Source organism: Balaenoptera ricei, chromosome 18 (genome assembly GCF_028023285.1).
Source record: "Balaenoptera ricei isolate mBalRic1 chromosome 18, mBalRic1.hap2, whole genome shotgun sequence".
NCBI classification, from domain to species: domain Eukaryota; kingdom Metazoa; phylum Chordata; class Mammalia; order Artiodactyla; family Balaenopteridae; genus Balaenoptera; species Balaenoptera ricei.
The window spans coordinates 54720378-54735857 of record NC_082656.1 but is presented as its reverse complement, the minus strand read 5'-3'; the positions used below and the strand labels follow the sequence as shown (position 1 = coordinate 54735857).

At 39.7% G+C, this 15480-nt stretch overlaps 1 protein-coding gene across 6 annotated transcripts in view; it reads left to right on the top strand.

Moving 5' to 3' along the window:
- Positions 1–523: 523 nt before the first annotated feature.
- The window catches only part of MYCBP2 (MYC binding protein 2), a 269085-nt gene continuing 254128 nt past the window's right edge, over positions 524–15480 (top strand). For all 6 annotated transcript variants that reach the window (XM_059903372.1, XM_059903374.1, XM_059903373.1 and 3 more), the window contains exon 1: positions 524–1099. In XM_059903372.1, coding sequence (XP_059759355.1) covers positions 798–1099 — 302 coding nt within the window. In that variant the 5' untranslated portion in view covers positions 524–797. The remainder of the gene's footprint in view (positions 1100–15480) is intronic.

Here is a 15480-nt window from a genome sequence, read left to right as displayed (position 1 = left end):
AAGTAAAAACTATTTTAAACAGACTTAAATCCTAATGACAAAAATTCCAAACTAAGATCGCCAAAGGGGCTTCTAATTCGCCGGGCCTCCTCTGCCTCGAATTCTGAGGTCAACCAGCGCCATTCACAGGACATCTTCCCGCTGGCAGCACACACTCTGGGGAACGGTAGCAGGAGTGCGTACGGTCAACCTCTGGCGGTGGGCACGGGCCCTCTATCTTTCAGGTCCCAGTTCTCCCACCTGGAGGGAACCCAGTACCTGAAGCCGACTGGTTGTAGCTGACAGCCTCCCCAGCACTTTCCTTACTCTTCCTCAAGCTGCTAGTAAAACCCGGAGAAGCGGCCTTCTTTCAGATCCCGCCCGACTCTCAGGCCTCACACCCAAAGGCCTGAGGCAGAGGGAGTGGTGGCGGAGAGGGGGTGGGGAGGGAGCTGGGCCGCAGTGACTGAGCATGTGCGAGGAGGGGCGCATGCCCAGTGCGGTCGGCAGCTTCCCACTGCGGGTGGCTCCGGCGGTGGCAGCGGTGGCGGCGGCGGCGGCGGCGGCAGCAGCGGCGGCACCGCCTCCTCCTCATACTCCCGGGGTGGCGAGGTTAGATGAGCGGCCCCAGTAGTGGCGAGGGCGGCGCGGGGGGGAGGAGGAGAAGAAGGAGGAGGAGGAGGTCTCTGTCTTTGTAGTCTCCCTGCTGCGGGAGCGAGAGGCCGCCGCCGGAGCCGTCGTCGTTGGAAAAGGGCTGTGTGTGCGCGCGCGTGTCTGCCTGCCCGTCCCGCGGGGACGAGGCGGCGGCGGCTGCGAGGATGATGATGTGCGCAGCGACTGCCTCTCCCGCCGCCGCCTCCTCGGGGGCCGGCGGGGACGGATTCTTCCCTGCCGCCACCATCTCTTCTTCCCCGGCGCCGGGGGCGCTGTTCATGCCGGTTTCCGAGGGCTCCTTGGCGGCCGCGGGGCTGGGGCTCGGGCTGCCGGCCGCGGACTCCCGGGGTCACTACCAGCTGCTGCTGTCAGGCCGGGCCCTGGCCGACCGCTACCGGAGGATTTACACAGCTGCGCTCAGTGACAGGGACCAGGGGGGTAGCAGCGCTGGACACCCGGCCTCCAGGTGCGTCTCCGGGTGCCCTTCGTTGCGCCACATGCTGCATGTGCGCCTGTGTGTGTGTGTGTGTGTGTGTGTCTGTCTGTCTGTCTGTCTACATAGGTATTTACTGAGCTGTCTTTCAGCAAGCGCTTGATGCTAGATGGTAGAATCACTTATTGAGATAGGAGGGTGCGGTGGCGGCAGTTTCTGTTCTAAGTGTGTGTAACTGTCTTTGTAGGGGGCAAGAGAGGGTGGGAGGGGAGCTTGTGATGCTAGAAAAGGTGGTGGTGCGGGTCGGTTATGACACGTGTATGTGTATTGTTGAAGAAGGAGGAGGGATGAGCAGAGGGTAATGCACCAAGAGAATTTGCAAGAGCGACGAGGGAAGTGTCGTTCCCAGTGTCTCTGCCGCAATGGTATTTGCACGTATTTCTCATACCCCTCCCCCCCCACCCCTTCATGACATTCCATCCTCACCTTTCCGCCTCCCTTAAAAAAAAAATCTGCCTTTCACTGAGGGGGGTGGGTGGGTGATGGTATCGGTTAAGGATAATGTCATATATATAGGACGAGTTTTAGATAATCAGCCTGTAGTATAAGGCATGGGGTTTCAATTTAAGAGATTTATGCGAAAGGGATGCAGTTGGAGGTTTAGGTGGCTGTGAAAGGTGTCTGATACAGATTTTTAGAGCTGTACTTTCATAAGTGGACCTTTTGGTCCTCTAGAGATGTGGCTGCAGCAGTGCTTGTGTTCTGTTGTCCCATCGGCCATTTCCCTTCATCTTCTATTTCCTCTGTCACTTTTTGGCTTTAGAGTGCGGGGGGGGGGGCGGTGGTTTATGGGGAAAAGGGGAAACCTGAAGAACTTCAAAATATGACAGCTGCTGTAGTGATCAACTGACACCAACTGGAAAATTTGAGTAGCTCCTAGATCTCTTCCTAGGCTTGGTGCACCTTCAGCTCCCGTGATGGAGGAGATGTTAAACCACTTTCATTTTCTTTTTCTTAAAATGTGGGTGTCTTTTTGCTTAGGGCTCTCCTGTTGTTTTCCTTTCCATGCTCTTACATGCCACATACCTTGAAGGATGGTGACTGACTTGTTTCACCAGCTTGGCTTTGGCAGTGGTAATTGGGAGTTGGCGTCATCTTTTTTTTTCTCACACCTTCTTGCAATACATAGGGAAAGCATAGTAGGATTTTGTCAAATAAGTTACAGAGTTTACTGTATTTATTGAATATGTAGTTTGTTCGGTAATAACCAGATGCCATTTTCTCTCATTATGAGAGGGGCTAGGCTGTGAGTCAGGTATCTGTGGTTGACCAGTATGTACTGTGGCTCTTATCCACTGCAGAGAGTTGTAAGATGGAGCTTTCCTCACACGTTTTCTGGGTAAACCACTCTTCTCATGTGTATAATTGTTTACAGGATTGGGACTTGAGTAGTTTTATCATACTGATATAAATGTGTGTAACTAACTACCCTTTGCTATGTAAACTGAAGGCCACGATGGCAGGTCTGTTTCTTGCTGATGCTTTTGAAAATAGCACAGAATCTCAATAGACAGTTTGCTCTAATGATTAGGTATAAATTGGAGCTGTGAGTCTGTATATTATGGCACCGTAGGTACATCTTTACAAACCCCTCTCAAAGAATTTGAATGTATTTTGTATGTTGTTTCCAGACTTATGCAATAATTTGTGACCGGTATGTTCCCTGTTTTAACTTTGTACTCCTATACTTGTGTAATAATACAGTTTCTGTGTATTTAGAACTGTATAAACAGTTTTAGACAAAATTAATATAGATTAACCACATACATAAAGTCTATGAATGATTTTTAGTCTTTGGTCAATTTTTGTACAAGCTGTCAATTAAAATTAGTGAAGAATTAGTTCAAGTACTGTATTTCGAGAAGTACTGATGGAAACGAGCCTTAAGTTGTAAGTTGTGTGATATTGCCTTCTAGTGCTTGTTCAGAACATAATTGTTTATTATAGTTCACGTTATTTTTTCTAAGGCTTGGCCTGCAACTATTCTTTATTGAGGGTTTGCTTAAGAATTCAGTCACATTTCTTGTTAACTATGAATGGGGAAATTGGAGCTGGGATTTAGGTTCTGAATGAATGATGTAATTATTTGTATGGGGCACTAGTTGAGTTAGAGGAGAAGATGAAATGTTTCAGAGACAGAGAATGGAGCAAGAATAGAGGGTGAAGTTCTAGTGAGAATCAAGTTTAAAGCTGTGAGAGAAAGGAGACAGTGAAGGAAGCTGAAAAAAGATTAAAAAAATTAAGAAGAGAACTGTGGGACAGTAGCACCTCCGGTCCTAAGAAAGTGGATTGAAAGTCCTCGACAGGGATAAATGTTGAAGAAAGTGAGAACACTTTCCAGGTCGCTGATGACTTTTGAGGAAGTGGTCAAGATTCTGTGGAAGAGAGATGTGGCTGAGGAGTCAGTGGGATACTTGGGGTAATGGGGAGATGGTTGAGGGAAGGATATTTCAGTATGCGAGGGTGGGTGGGAAACATTCAGTAAGTGGAGAGGGAGAAATTAAAGAAGTTAGAGAGGGGATAAATGACGGTGAGAAGTCTAAGGGAGATCTTGGGGACAGATTTAACATGACAGGTGGAGAGGTTAGCCACTAAAAAACGTTAGGAGCTAGTCATCCTTTAATATAGAAGGGGAGGAGGTAAGTATTTATAAATCTAAAGACTAGGAGTTTATTAAGAACTCTATCCTATTCGTTTTGGTAACCCCAGTGTCTAGCACAATTATTGGCATCTGTTCTGTAAATATCCAGTGCCTACTGTGTGCCAGGCAGTTATAGGTGCTGAAGCTGTAACAGTGAGCAGGATAGACTAGGTCTCTACTCTCTCTGGAACTTCCACTCCAGTGGGGAGAAATAAGCAACTGATCATTTCAGGCAGTGATAAGTAACCATGAAGGAAATGAACCCAGTTGCACATGATAGATGATTTGTAGTTGGCGGGGCCGGGGGTGTATTTTAGGTAGGGTGGTCAGGATTGGTCTCTTTGCGAGTTGACATTTAAGTTGAGTCATAATGATTGGAAGGCAGAGCTAGAGGAATGGTGTTCTAGGAAAATATAGTCTCTGACGCAGAAACAAGGTTGTGTTCAAGGAACAAAAACAAGGCGAGTGAGATATCAGTGTTGAATAAATTAATTACTGTGGATTATGTTTTAGGTGTAGGTAGAGAAGTTAAGGGATGGCAGCCTAATGGTGTCAGTGACTTTGATGGCATTTTAGTGAATGCTTGGATTCTGAAGCTGGACTGGTTTTAGATCCTGGCTTTGCCACTTTCTAGCTGTGTGACCTTGGGTGCATTACATAACTCCTATACCTCAGTTTTTTGCTTAAAAAATATTTTTGAGATATAATTGGCATATAACATTCTATCAGTTGTAGGTTAACAACATAACCATTCCATATTTTGAGAAATGACTACCACATAAAGTCAAGTTAACATCCATCATCACACATTGTTGAAAATTTTTTTTTCTTGAGGTGAGAACTTTTAAGATCTACTCTCCTAGCAACTTTCAAATATACAGTCTAGTATTATTAACTATAGTCACCATGCTGTACATTACATCCCCATGACTTATTTATTTTATAACTGGAAGTTTTTCTTTGTACCTTTCAACTCCCTTCGCCCATTTTGCCCATCTCCCACCCCCTGCCTCTGGCAACCATGAATCTCTCCTCTGTATCTATGAGTTCAGTTTTGTTTTTGTGTTTGTTTTTTTTGTTTTTTGTCTTTAGATTTCACTTATAAGTGAGATCATATGGTATTTTTGTCTTTCTCTTTCTGACTTATTTCACTTACCATAATGCCCTCAAGATGCATTCCTGCTGTTGCAAATGGCAAGATTTCCCTCTTTTTTATGGCTGAATAATATCCCATTTATTATATATATCACACCTTCTTTATTCATCCATCAGTGGACATTTAGGTGGCTTCTTGGCTATTGTAAATAATGCTGCAGTGAGCATAGGGGTGCAGATATCTTTTCAAGTTAGTGTTTTCATTTCCTTTGAGTATACTCTCGGAAGTGAAATTGCTGGATCATATGGTAGTTATATTTTTAATTTTTTGAAGATCCTCCGTATTGTTTTCCGTAGTGGCTGCATCAATTTACATTCCCACCAACAGTGCATAAGGGCTCCCTTTGCTCCATATCCTTGCCAGTACTTTTTATTTCTTGTCTTTTTGATAATAGTCATTCTAACAGTGTGAAGTGGTATTTCATTGTAGTTTTGATTTGCATTTTCTTAGTGATTAGTGATGTTGAGCATCTTTTCATGTACCTGTTGGCCATTCATATATCTTTTTTTTGAAAAATGTTTATTCAGAGCCTCTTTCCATTTTCTGAATTGGGTTGTTTGTGTTCTTTTGTTTGTTTTTTGTTGTTGTTTTTTGATATTGAGGTGTGTGAGTTCTTAATTTTAGATACTGACTCCTTACCAGTAGTATATGGTTTGCGAGTATTTTCTCCCATTTGGTAGGTTGCCTTTTCATTCTTGTTGCTTTCCTTTGCTGTGCAGAAGCTTTTTAGTTTGATATAGTCCCACTTGTTTGTTTTTGCTTTTCTTTATGCCTCAGTTTTCTTCTATGTAGAATGGGAATAATAATAATGAGGATCGTATTGTAGATTGAATGAATCTGTATACGTAAAGTGCTTGGCACATTAAGTGCTAATAAATATTAATTAATGATTTCTGCTGAGAGTGAAGGGGCAGATGGAGTTTGGGGACTTAAAGAGAAGGCAGAGATCATGTCTCACTCTTTTATGTTTTGGTCTCAATGACTGTTGAATGTGGGAATAACTATTTCATTTATTCAGTGACTGAATAAATATATTTTTGTAAGAATGAATCAATCAAAGTTGGAACATTTGCTTGAGGAAAGGGATTGTTAGGAAATGAATAAAGGAATGTTTGATCAGTTCTTAGTGGAATGGTAGTACAGCATTGATTGCATTTGGGAAGAACCATAGCACAGTGGCTAAATCTGCTCTGGAGTCAGACTGTCTTAGTATTTCAGTTCTGCTTTTTTCTGTCTTAAAGTGGGCAAGTTAATTAGCATTTCCATGTCTGTTTCTTTACTTGTATCCTTATAGGGTTATTGAAAGGACATCCTGCCTGAACATTGTTAAGTGCTCATTAAATGTTAGCTGCTGTTGCTGGTGGTCCGGGTATTACTGCTACTACTACTACTACTACTGTTATTATTATTAAAATCACATATTTAAAATTCCAATCAGTATGATGTTGTAAGCTTTTCCACTCAAAAGAGAAATGAAAAAAACTGCTAGTTGATTCAAGGTTGAAGTGTGCCTGGAGGTCTAAGGAAAAAAGAAAGTGAAGGTTTTTGGTGACAAAGATTGAACATATGGTAAAAAGGAAAGTGATGCCAGGAGGGAACTGATAGACTGGGAGATAAAGACAGTCAGGGTATCTGGGTTGAAGTGGTAGAAGAACAGTGTTAGTGGAAACAATAGAGGAGACTGTGGTTAAAATGGGAAGTTGCTTTTCTTCTCCAAGCTAAACCCACTTACTTCCCTCAGCTTCTTTATCTCTTTCTTGTTAGAAATGCTATTTGAGCCCATCCTTCAGATGCATGGGATTTCGGTTAGAAGAGGTTAATCCATCAAAGATTCCTGGATTAATACTTGGTGCTAACCATTGGCCTTATAAAGATTTGTAAGACAGTTTCTACCTTGAGTTTATTGTCTGGATGGGTGTGAAAGGTACAAAGGCAGGTACTTACAAAAGTGTTAAATGAAATGACTAAGAAAGCATAGCCTATTATGACAAAGGGATGACCATCGGAGCTGGTACAAAAGCATGAGCAAGAGGTGAGAAAGCACAGTTTGTGTGTAGGTAATGGTAAGAATTCTGTTAGAGCTAGAATGTAGGTGTTATGAGGGAGAGCAACGGGAATTCATTCTGGACATGGAGGCTTTGGTCAGAGGGTATGGCAGCTTGAACTGCCGGGTAGGAGTTAGATTTTATTCAGTAGACACTGATGGTTTTGAGCTATGAAGAGACATTATTGTAGGAGTGTTTTAGTAAGTGATATGGGATCGAATCAGTATATTTGTGGATAGGTAGTAATTTGCTTCATATAGCTGTTACATCTATGGAATCCTATATAAACACATGTTAAGACAAAAATTGCTCTGTTGGCATATTAGCAAGTAGAAATATGAAATGAATTCATTTCCTAGATCAAGATAAAAGAAGATCTTGCCTTTGGGCTTAAAAGGAAAATAAAAATGTTAATTTAAAAATGGTTTTGCATTTTAAGGTATTTATTTTAAAAAATCAACGGAATAGAATAGTCTCACTTTTTCATTCAAGAATAGATTAAATATTCAGGTTTTGGGGGTAGGAGACAGGTTAACCAAGGTTTAATTTACATATAATAAAATTCACCCTTTTTAAGTGTCCATTTGAAGAGTCTCAGAACCATCACAGTCAAGTATAGAATATTTCCATCATTCTAAAACGTTTCTTTAGTTAAGTCCCTTTTCCTACCCCTAGCCACTGGCCACCACAGACCAGTTTTCTGTCACTAATATTTTACCTTTTCTAGAATGTCTTATAAATCTAGCTCCTTAAGGACAGGACCCCAGATACTGTTTCCCTTTATGTAATCTATCCTCATATTTTCTATAAATGGAAGTTAGGCTTTAAAGCTTCAATAGGTTTCGGTTAAACATTTTTTGGCAAGAACATTTTGTATATAATGCTGAGTACTGCACATTGCATCCCATCCAGAGGTTTTCAGGTTGTCTCATTGTTTAATAATGCTCAGTCTAGTTACTTGAATTACTTGGATAAGACGGTACCCACTAGGTCTCTTTTCTGCAAATGTATGCTTCTTCCATTTGCATTAGGCAGGTAATCGTGGGTAATAACTTTGGCACACTGAATATCTTCCACCTAATGGTTTTAGCATCTTTTGATAATCCTTAACTGAGTCAATAATTTCATTAGGGGCTTCAAAATGATAATTTTTATATTTCTGTTAAAATAGAATTTAGTAGCTGATGCTCTTCTGCAAAGAAGAGTTTTCCCTTATCAACTGGTGGTAAACTTAGTTCCTCCTAAGAAAGCAGGGTAAATGATTCATTTTCTCCCCTCATTAGCCCATTTGGTATAATAGTCCAGCAGTGGTATGGTGGTTGCTCTAGTTCATCACCCATGTCCCTCCGTTCAGTTACAAGTTCCCCTAGCCATTGAGAATATTGGCAGCTAAAACTGATTGCAACTGAGTCTCTCCAGGCATTGCTGTGAGCCAACAGACCTGCTTCCCTCAAAGGCTTGCGTTTTCTTCAGGATCAGCCTGCATCCAATGCCTATTCTGTATGGGGGTGTGAATGCCTGGCCCTTTTTCCCTAAGGTAGGACAACTTTGAAGATCCATCGCAACTCCAGAGCTCCCCATGGATTGGCTGAGGCCTTCCTGTGACTGCATTTCAATTCAACTCCTTCCTCTGTTTAGTCTCACTTCCTTCACTCTCCCACAGGTGTTGATTTGGAGGGCATTCCCCAGTACTTTGGTTGTGCACCTCTTCATTTCAGAGTCTTTTTTCTTCCAAGACAGCTGTGGTGCCAGCAGTGGTCTGAGGAAGTAGTCTTCAGAATGGAATTTTGGAGCTAGATTATCTGCCGGCTGGCTAGCAGGAAGAACCCCGCTGCTGGTTGTAGGTGGAGCACTGATACTGATAACCCTTTGCATGCACTGTAGCTGTGCACCTGCTAAAACTTTCACTGGTGGCGAATTGGAATGGCATTCCTGTAGAAGAGCAAGTATTTGTGGGTACAGTGTCTTAGGCTTTTGAGACATTTAGGTAAGTTATTAATTATACGGACGGTGTAGTCAGATGGCTGTTTGGTGAGTGACAGATTGGAGAAAGACAATGAAAGGCTGAAGGTAGTTGGGGGCAAAATGAGAAAGTTAGGTAATTTCTTTCTTTGGGATCATGTAAAGAAACTCATCTTCTGCAGTAGGAGGAAAGAAAAAGCTAAGGATTAGGCCCAAGATTTAATTTCAAGGGTAACAGAGCTCCAGGGCAGGTTGATTTCTCAGCAAGTCTGCTAAGCCAGCGTGCCTGTGCTCTGGTTAGGAAGGAATGAGACCCTGGCTTTTAAGATGGGACATCTGAGTTGATGCACTGGAAAACCTTGAAACCCCAAATTCCTCTGAACCCTCTGAGCCTACAGAAGTGACCTTCTTCTCCTGGCTAGAAGGTAGTTACTTGAAGATTATGCTGCCCCTGCTACTCCCATCTATTCTCCTCTCCCCTGCTGTCTATCACCAAACCAGTAACTAACTAGAGTTAAGTCACAACAAAGCCTACTGGGAGGTGCTGGGTCTGCTGAGGGAGGAGAGGGACTGCGGTGCACGTGCACGCACGCACGCACGCACACACAGATTGATTCCCAAACTGCACTGAGGCACCCCCAAACACCCCAGCAGACACACAAGAATACCATGGGATATTTCAGAATTTTAAAGGAAACACAGAAACGTCTGTCACAAACTACTAACTTGATGTAGTTCACGGTTCTTACATTAGATCCTGTTGCACTCCTTTTGATGATGTCATATCTTTTTAAAGTTGAATTTTTGGTTGTTGCTGTGATACAACAAAGCACTGCACAAAAATCAGTGTGGAACAGAAGAGGAGGGTGACATGTTTAATCTGCACAAGTTTGAGAAGTTGTGCAGTACTCAGAATGTGCAGTGTCCTATTATTAAGTAATTGTAGTTATTTAAGATGAAATATTTTTCTTTAAGTTTATGTGTATTATTTTTTCAAATGGCTACTAAGTTGCTAGAATGTAAATTCTTAATTATTTGGATCTCATTACATAATAAGCTCTACTGTTTGGTATTCCATTTGGCCTAGAAGGGTTATGGAAAAATTACTGATGATGGCTATGCAAGGGCCCAGTAATGGATTTATGTTCGTCAGTGCTGATCTAGCAACTGAACTGATGAATGTCCAGCCTGACAGTAGCAGAGACTAACTTTCCTTCAAGGATACCAACCAGTCCTTGTGCCTTGGAAAGGACCGTGATTCATTTTGACTGGATTTGATGCATATTCTGTGTATGAGTTTCCCTTTGCAACTTGCCGGGGCTCAACCAGTGCCCATATTTGAGGGCTTATAGAGTGATCCATCAGCACAGGGTGCCACATAACATCGTTTCAGAGTAAGGGACCCACTTTATAGCAAATGAATCCCACAGATCCATTTGCCCTATTGTGCACCATAGCTGCCCAGAAGCTGCTGACCTGATAGATAGTAAGACAGTCTTTTGATGGCACAACTGATGATGAGCATAAGGTCCTATCCTTCAGTGTTCCTAGTAGGAAGAACACGTGGAAATTGGGATGCCTCCACTTAGCATCACTGTCAGTGATCCACTGGGGACTTTATGCTTCCCATCTCTGTAGCTCTGAGCACTGGGGGTTAAAAGGTCCTGGTTCTCTGAAGGGAAACATTTTCAACAGAGACACTGTAAGAGTCCTGTTATACTTTAAGACACTGCTACTGGTGGGATTTGGTGCTGCTTTTCCAAGATAAGGAGTCACCATTTTGACAGGGCTAATGTACCTGATCATCTGAAGGAGGTAGGGCTGCCGTTACGCAATGGAGCATGGAGTTTGGCACACAGGTGATCTACTGGGTGTCTATTGGTACTTTCTTTTCCAACTTTAATGGTAAATGGACATGAGAAAGGCTTGATGGCCACCTCACAGGATCAGCCAACTGGGCCAGCAGAAATTCTAGCCGAAGATGAAGGGAATCCAGAATGACTAGCAGAGAAGAGGTTGTGACTGTACGTTTTGGCCTTGAAACCATCTGAAACCAGTGGTGGAGGCTGTAGTTTGTCCTACTTTACTTCCTCTGGAAAGTTTCTCCAGGAAATGAGACTAACCAGAATTCTGCAGGAATACTGTCCAGAATTTATTTGAAGCAAGTGAATGCTAGTAGTATAATAGGTGACCTGTAGTGAATGCTGTGGGTTAATTTTAACTGTTTTATAGATTCTCTGGGATGTTCTGTATAATCATATCATCATTCTTCCTGATCTCCAGATACCCTTGTGCTCCCCCAACCTTTATTCCAATGACAAGAACCTTTCTACTTCTGTTCAGTGTTGAATAGAAGTGGTGAAAGTTGCATCCTGCCTTGTTCCTAATGTGAGGGAGAAACAATGACAAATTAGTCTCTCTGTCTTTCACTATTAGCTGTAGATGTTTTGATGGCCTTTGCCAATTTGAGGAAGTTCTTTACTATTCCTATTTTGCTTATGGTTTTTATCATAAATGTGTATTGAATTTTGTCAAATGCTTTTTCTGCATTTATCAATATGATCATATATTAAGAGAATAAAAGGAAAAATTAAATTAATTAATTTTGAATGGTAAGTCAACCTTGCATTCCTGGGATAAAACCTCGTATGTGATGTATTGTTGACTTTGATTTGCTTTTGTTTGTTAAGAATTTTGGGGTTTATATTCACGAAGGATATTGGTCTATAATCTCTTTTTTTGGTAATGTCTTTGTCAGGTTTTGGTATTACAGTTATCCTTGTTTCATAGTACGAGTTGGTTAGTAATCTCTTCTTTATTTTTAAAAAGTTTGCGTGAGATCGGTCTTATTTCTTCTTGAATATTTGACAGAGCTCACTGGGGGTACCATCTGGTCCTAGAATTTTCTTTGGGAGAGGCTTTTGACAGATTCATTTTCTTTAATAGATACAGGGATATTCAGATTTTTTTGTTATTTCTCATGTGAATTTCGGTAACTTTTTTTTTTTTTTTTTGAGAAATTTGTCCTTTCATTTAAATTGTTGAAATTTTTGGCATAAAGTTGTTCATAGCATTCTTTTTATTATCCTCTAATGTCTTTGGGGGTCTGTGGGGATAATCCTTTTTTCATTCTTCATGTTTGTGTTTTCTCTTTTTTCCTTGATTAGCTGGAAGTTTGTCATTTTTGTTTTAAGTTCAAAGAATCAACTTTTGGCATTATTGATTTTCTCTAATATTGGTTTATTTTCTATTTCATTGACTTTCCTCTTATTATAATTTACTTCTTTTTTACTTTGCTGTTTTTCCTTTTTAGGTTTTTAAGATGGAATCTTAGGTCATTGATTTTAGATTTTTCTTGTCTTCTAATGTATTTAAAGTGATGGATTTTCCTCTAAGCACTTCTTTAGTTGCATCCCACAAATTTTGATATTCAGTATATTCTTTGTCATTCAGCTTAAAATATTGTCTAATTTTCTTTGTAATTTCATCTTTGATTCGTGCCTTGCTTAGAATTATTTTATTTAACCCTCATATATTTGATTTTTTTATGTATATTATTGTTATTACTTTCCAATGGACATTTTATGTAATTTCAGTCTTTTAAAATTTATTGAGATATGCATTATCTCCCAGGATGTGGTCTACCTTCGTGATTAGACCATGTGCACTTGAAAAGAATATGTGTTCTGCCATTTTTGCATGCAGAGTTCTATTAATGTTGTATAGTTAAAGTTGGTTGATAGTGTTGTTCGGCTCTTTTATGTCTACACTCATTTTTTGTCTAGTTCTATTAGTTGCTGAAAAGGGGTATTAAAAATATCCCATTGTAACTGTGGATTTGTCTTTGTCCCTGTAATTTTGTCAGTTTTAGCTTCATATATTTGGGGCTTTGCTATTATGTACATGTATTTGTATAACTGTTAAAACCTCCTGATAAATTATTCTTTTATTTCATTATGATACATGTTTCTTTATCTCCAGTAATACTCTTTGTCTTGAACTTACTTTATCTGATATTAAAATAGCCTGTTCAGACTTCTTAGGCTTACTATTTGCCTGGTAAATTTTTTTCTGTCCATTTACTTTTGATCTATCTATGTTTTTATATTTAAAGTTTCTCTCCTTTGGGCAGTACACATAGGATTTTGCTTTTTTTTTTTTTTTTTTTTAATCCATTCTGTCAATCTCTGCCTCTTATTTGGAGAGTTTAGACCATTAATATTTAATGTAATTAATTATTGATATGGTTGACTTTAGGTCTACCATTTTATTGTCTTCTGTTTCCCTCTTTGTTTTTCATTCCTCTTTTACTCCTTTTCTACCTTCTTTTAGATTATTCTTTAGTATTCCATTTTAATGTAGCTATTGGACTTTTTGGCTATATCTTTTTATATTAATTTTTAATGCCCTAGGGATTACAATATAGATACCTACCCTTTCACAACCTACTTAGAGTTACTATTGTACTGCTTCACTGAAAATAGAGAAACCTTACAAACATACAGATGCTTTTTTTTCCCCTCTGCTACATCCCACTCCCCTCTTTATGTTACAGTTCTTTTATATGTTATGGCTGCACACTTTGAAAACCTCACTATGCAATATTATAATTTTTGCTGTCAACAGTCATACATATTTTAAAGAAATTAAAGGAAAAAAGTGTTTTATGTTTACCGATATATTTATTATTTCTGTTATTCCTCCTTCATTCCTGAAGATGCTACATTTCCTTTCAGTTTAAAGGACTTACTTTAGCATTTCTTGTAAAGTAGTCTACTGCGGATAAACTCTCTTTTTTTCCCTTCATCTCAGAATGTCTTTATTTTGCTTTCATTTTTAAAGGATATTTTAGGGGAACATAGAATTCTGAGTAAAAGCTTATTTCCTTTTAGCATTTTCATGATGTTGTTCCACTGTCTTTTCACCATTATGATTTCTGATGACAAACCTTTGGTAATTCAAATTTTATTTCCCTTTATGTAGTATGTCATTTTTCTTTATCTGCTTTCAAGCATTTTTTTGTTTTTGTTTTTCAGCAGTTAAATTTGATGTATCTAGTCTTTATTTTCTTTGAGTTTCTCCTCTTTGGAAAATGCTCAGCTTCTTGAATCTGTAAATTTGTCTTTTACCAAATTTGGGATGCTTTCTGCCATTGTTTCTTAAAATATTCTGCTCTAGTTTCTGTCTTTTTTCCTGCTAAGATTCCAATGACAAAACTTTTGAGATTGTCCCACAAGTCTCTGACTATTTTTTCTATTGTCAATTTTTTTCCTCTTTGTTCTTCAGATTGGATAATTTTTATTGATCCATTTTCGAGCTCACAGACTCTTTTCTCTCTCATCTTCATTCATTTATTGAGCCGATCCAGGTGAATTTTATTTCACATACTGCATTGTTCGGTTTTTAAATTTACATTTGGCTCATTTTTAAAATAATTTCTCTTTGTCTTCTGAGAATTTTTTCCTGTTAAGTTCAACTGTGTTTGCCTTTACTTCATGGAGCATATTTATAATAGTTGCTTTAAAGGTATTGTTGGATATTTATAACATGTGGATCATCTCAGGGTTGGCATCTGTTAATTGTTTCTTCCCTTGAAATTTATCACATTTTCTTTTTGCATTGCAAACATTTTGGATTGTATCTTGGACACTGTGAGTGTTTGTTTTGAAAACTCTGGGTCTTACATAATTCTCTGGAGTGTTGATCTTTGTTGTTGTTTCTTTTAGCCGACTATCAACCCGTTTAGCTTCAGATTGCAAATTTGGTCTTGCCTTTTGTGGGTGGTGGTTTTTAATTCTCAGAGACTTTGCTATGTTGGTATGGGTTTGTCTCATACCTGCGCAGCTCCAGAGCAAGCCTAAGACTTACGTGGGCTTATAGGCAGGATTAGAGAATCATTTCTCCGATCTTTCTCCCTTCCAGGATTTTCTCCACATTCTCCAGCATGCAGGAGCCCCTTTCCCCAATTCCTGTGGCCAGAAAGATAGGGTTTCTCTTGGAGTTTTAACTTCTGTGTTGCTGCTCTCTGTATGCAGTGATTGCTTCCTGGCCTTAGAGCAAAGCTGTTAGAGAAAGGAGAAGAAAATAGCCGAGCTGGGAAGCTCACTATCCTGTGGGTCATTTTTCCAAGTTTGACTCTCCTCCACAATATGCTTTTGTTTCCTTTTCAGAGTCCTCAAATAATTTTTTTCTTTCTTTCTTTTTTTTTTTTTTTTTGTATTTTGCCCAAAGTTTATAGTTGTAAACAGTGTGAAAGATAGACTGTATTTGGTTTATGCCACCATACTGGAATCAAAATTTCTCCTCTGGTTGCTTTTAAGATTTTTCTCTTTATTTTTGATTTTTAGCAATTTGACCATGCTCTTCCTAAATATGTTTTTTCTTAGTGTGTGTTTATCATGTGTTTGGTGTTCATTGAACTCCTTAGATATGTGTAATATAATTTTTGTTTAATTTCACACATTATGCCTTTACTTCCTCCAATATTATTTCAAACCTAGTCTCTCTCATTTCTTTCTGGGAATCCACTTATACACACATGAGGCTGCTT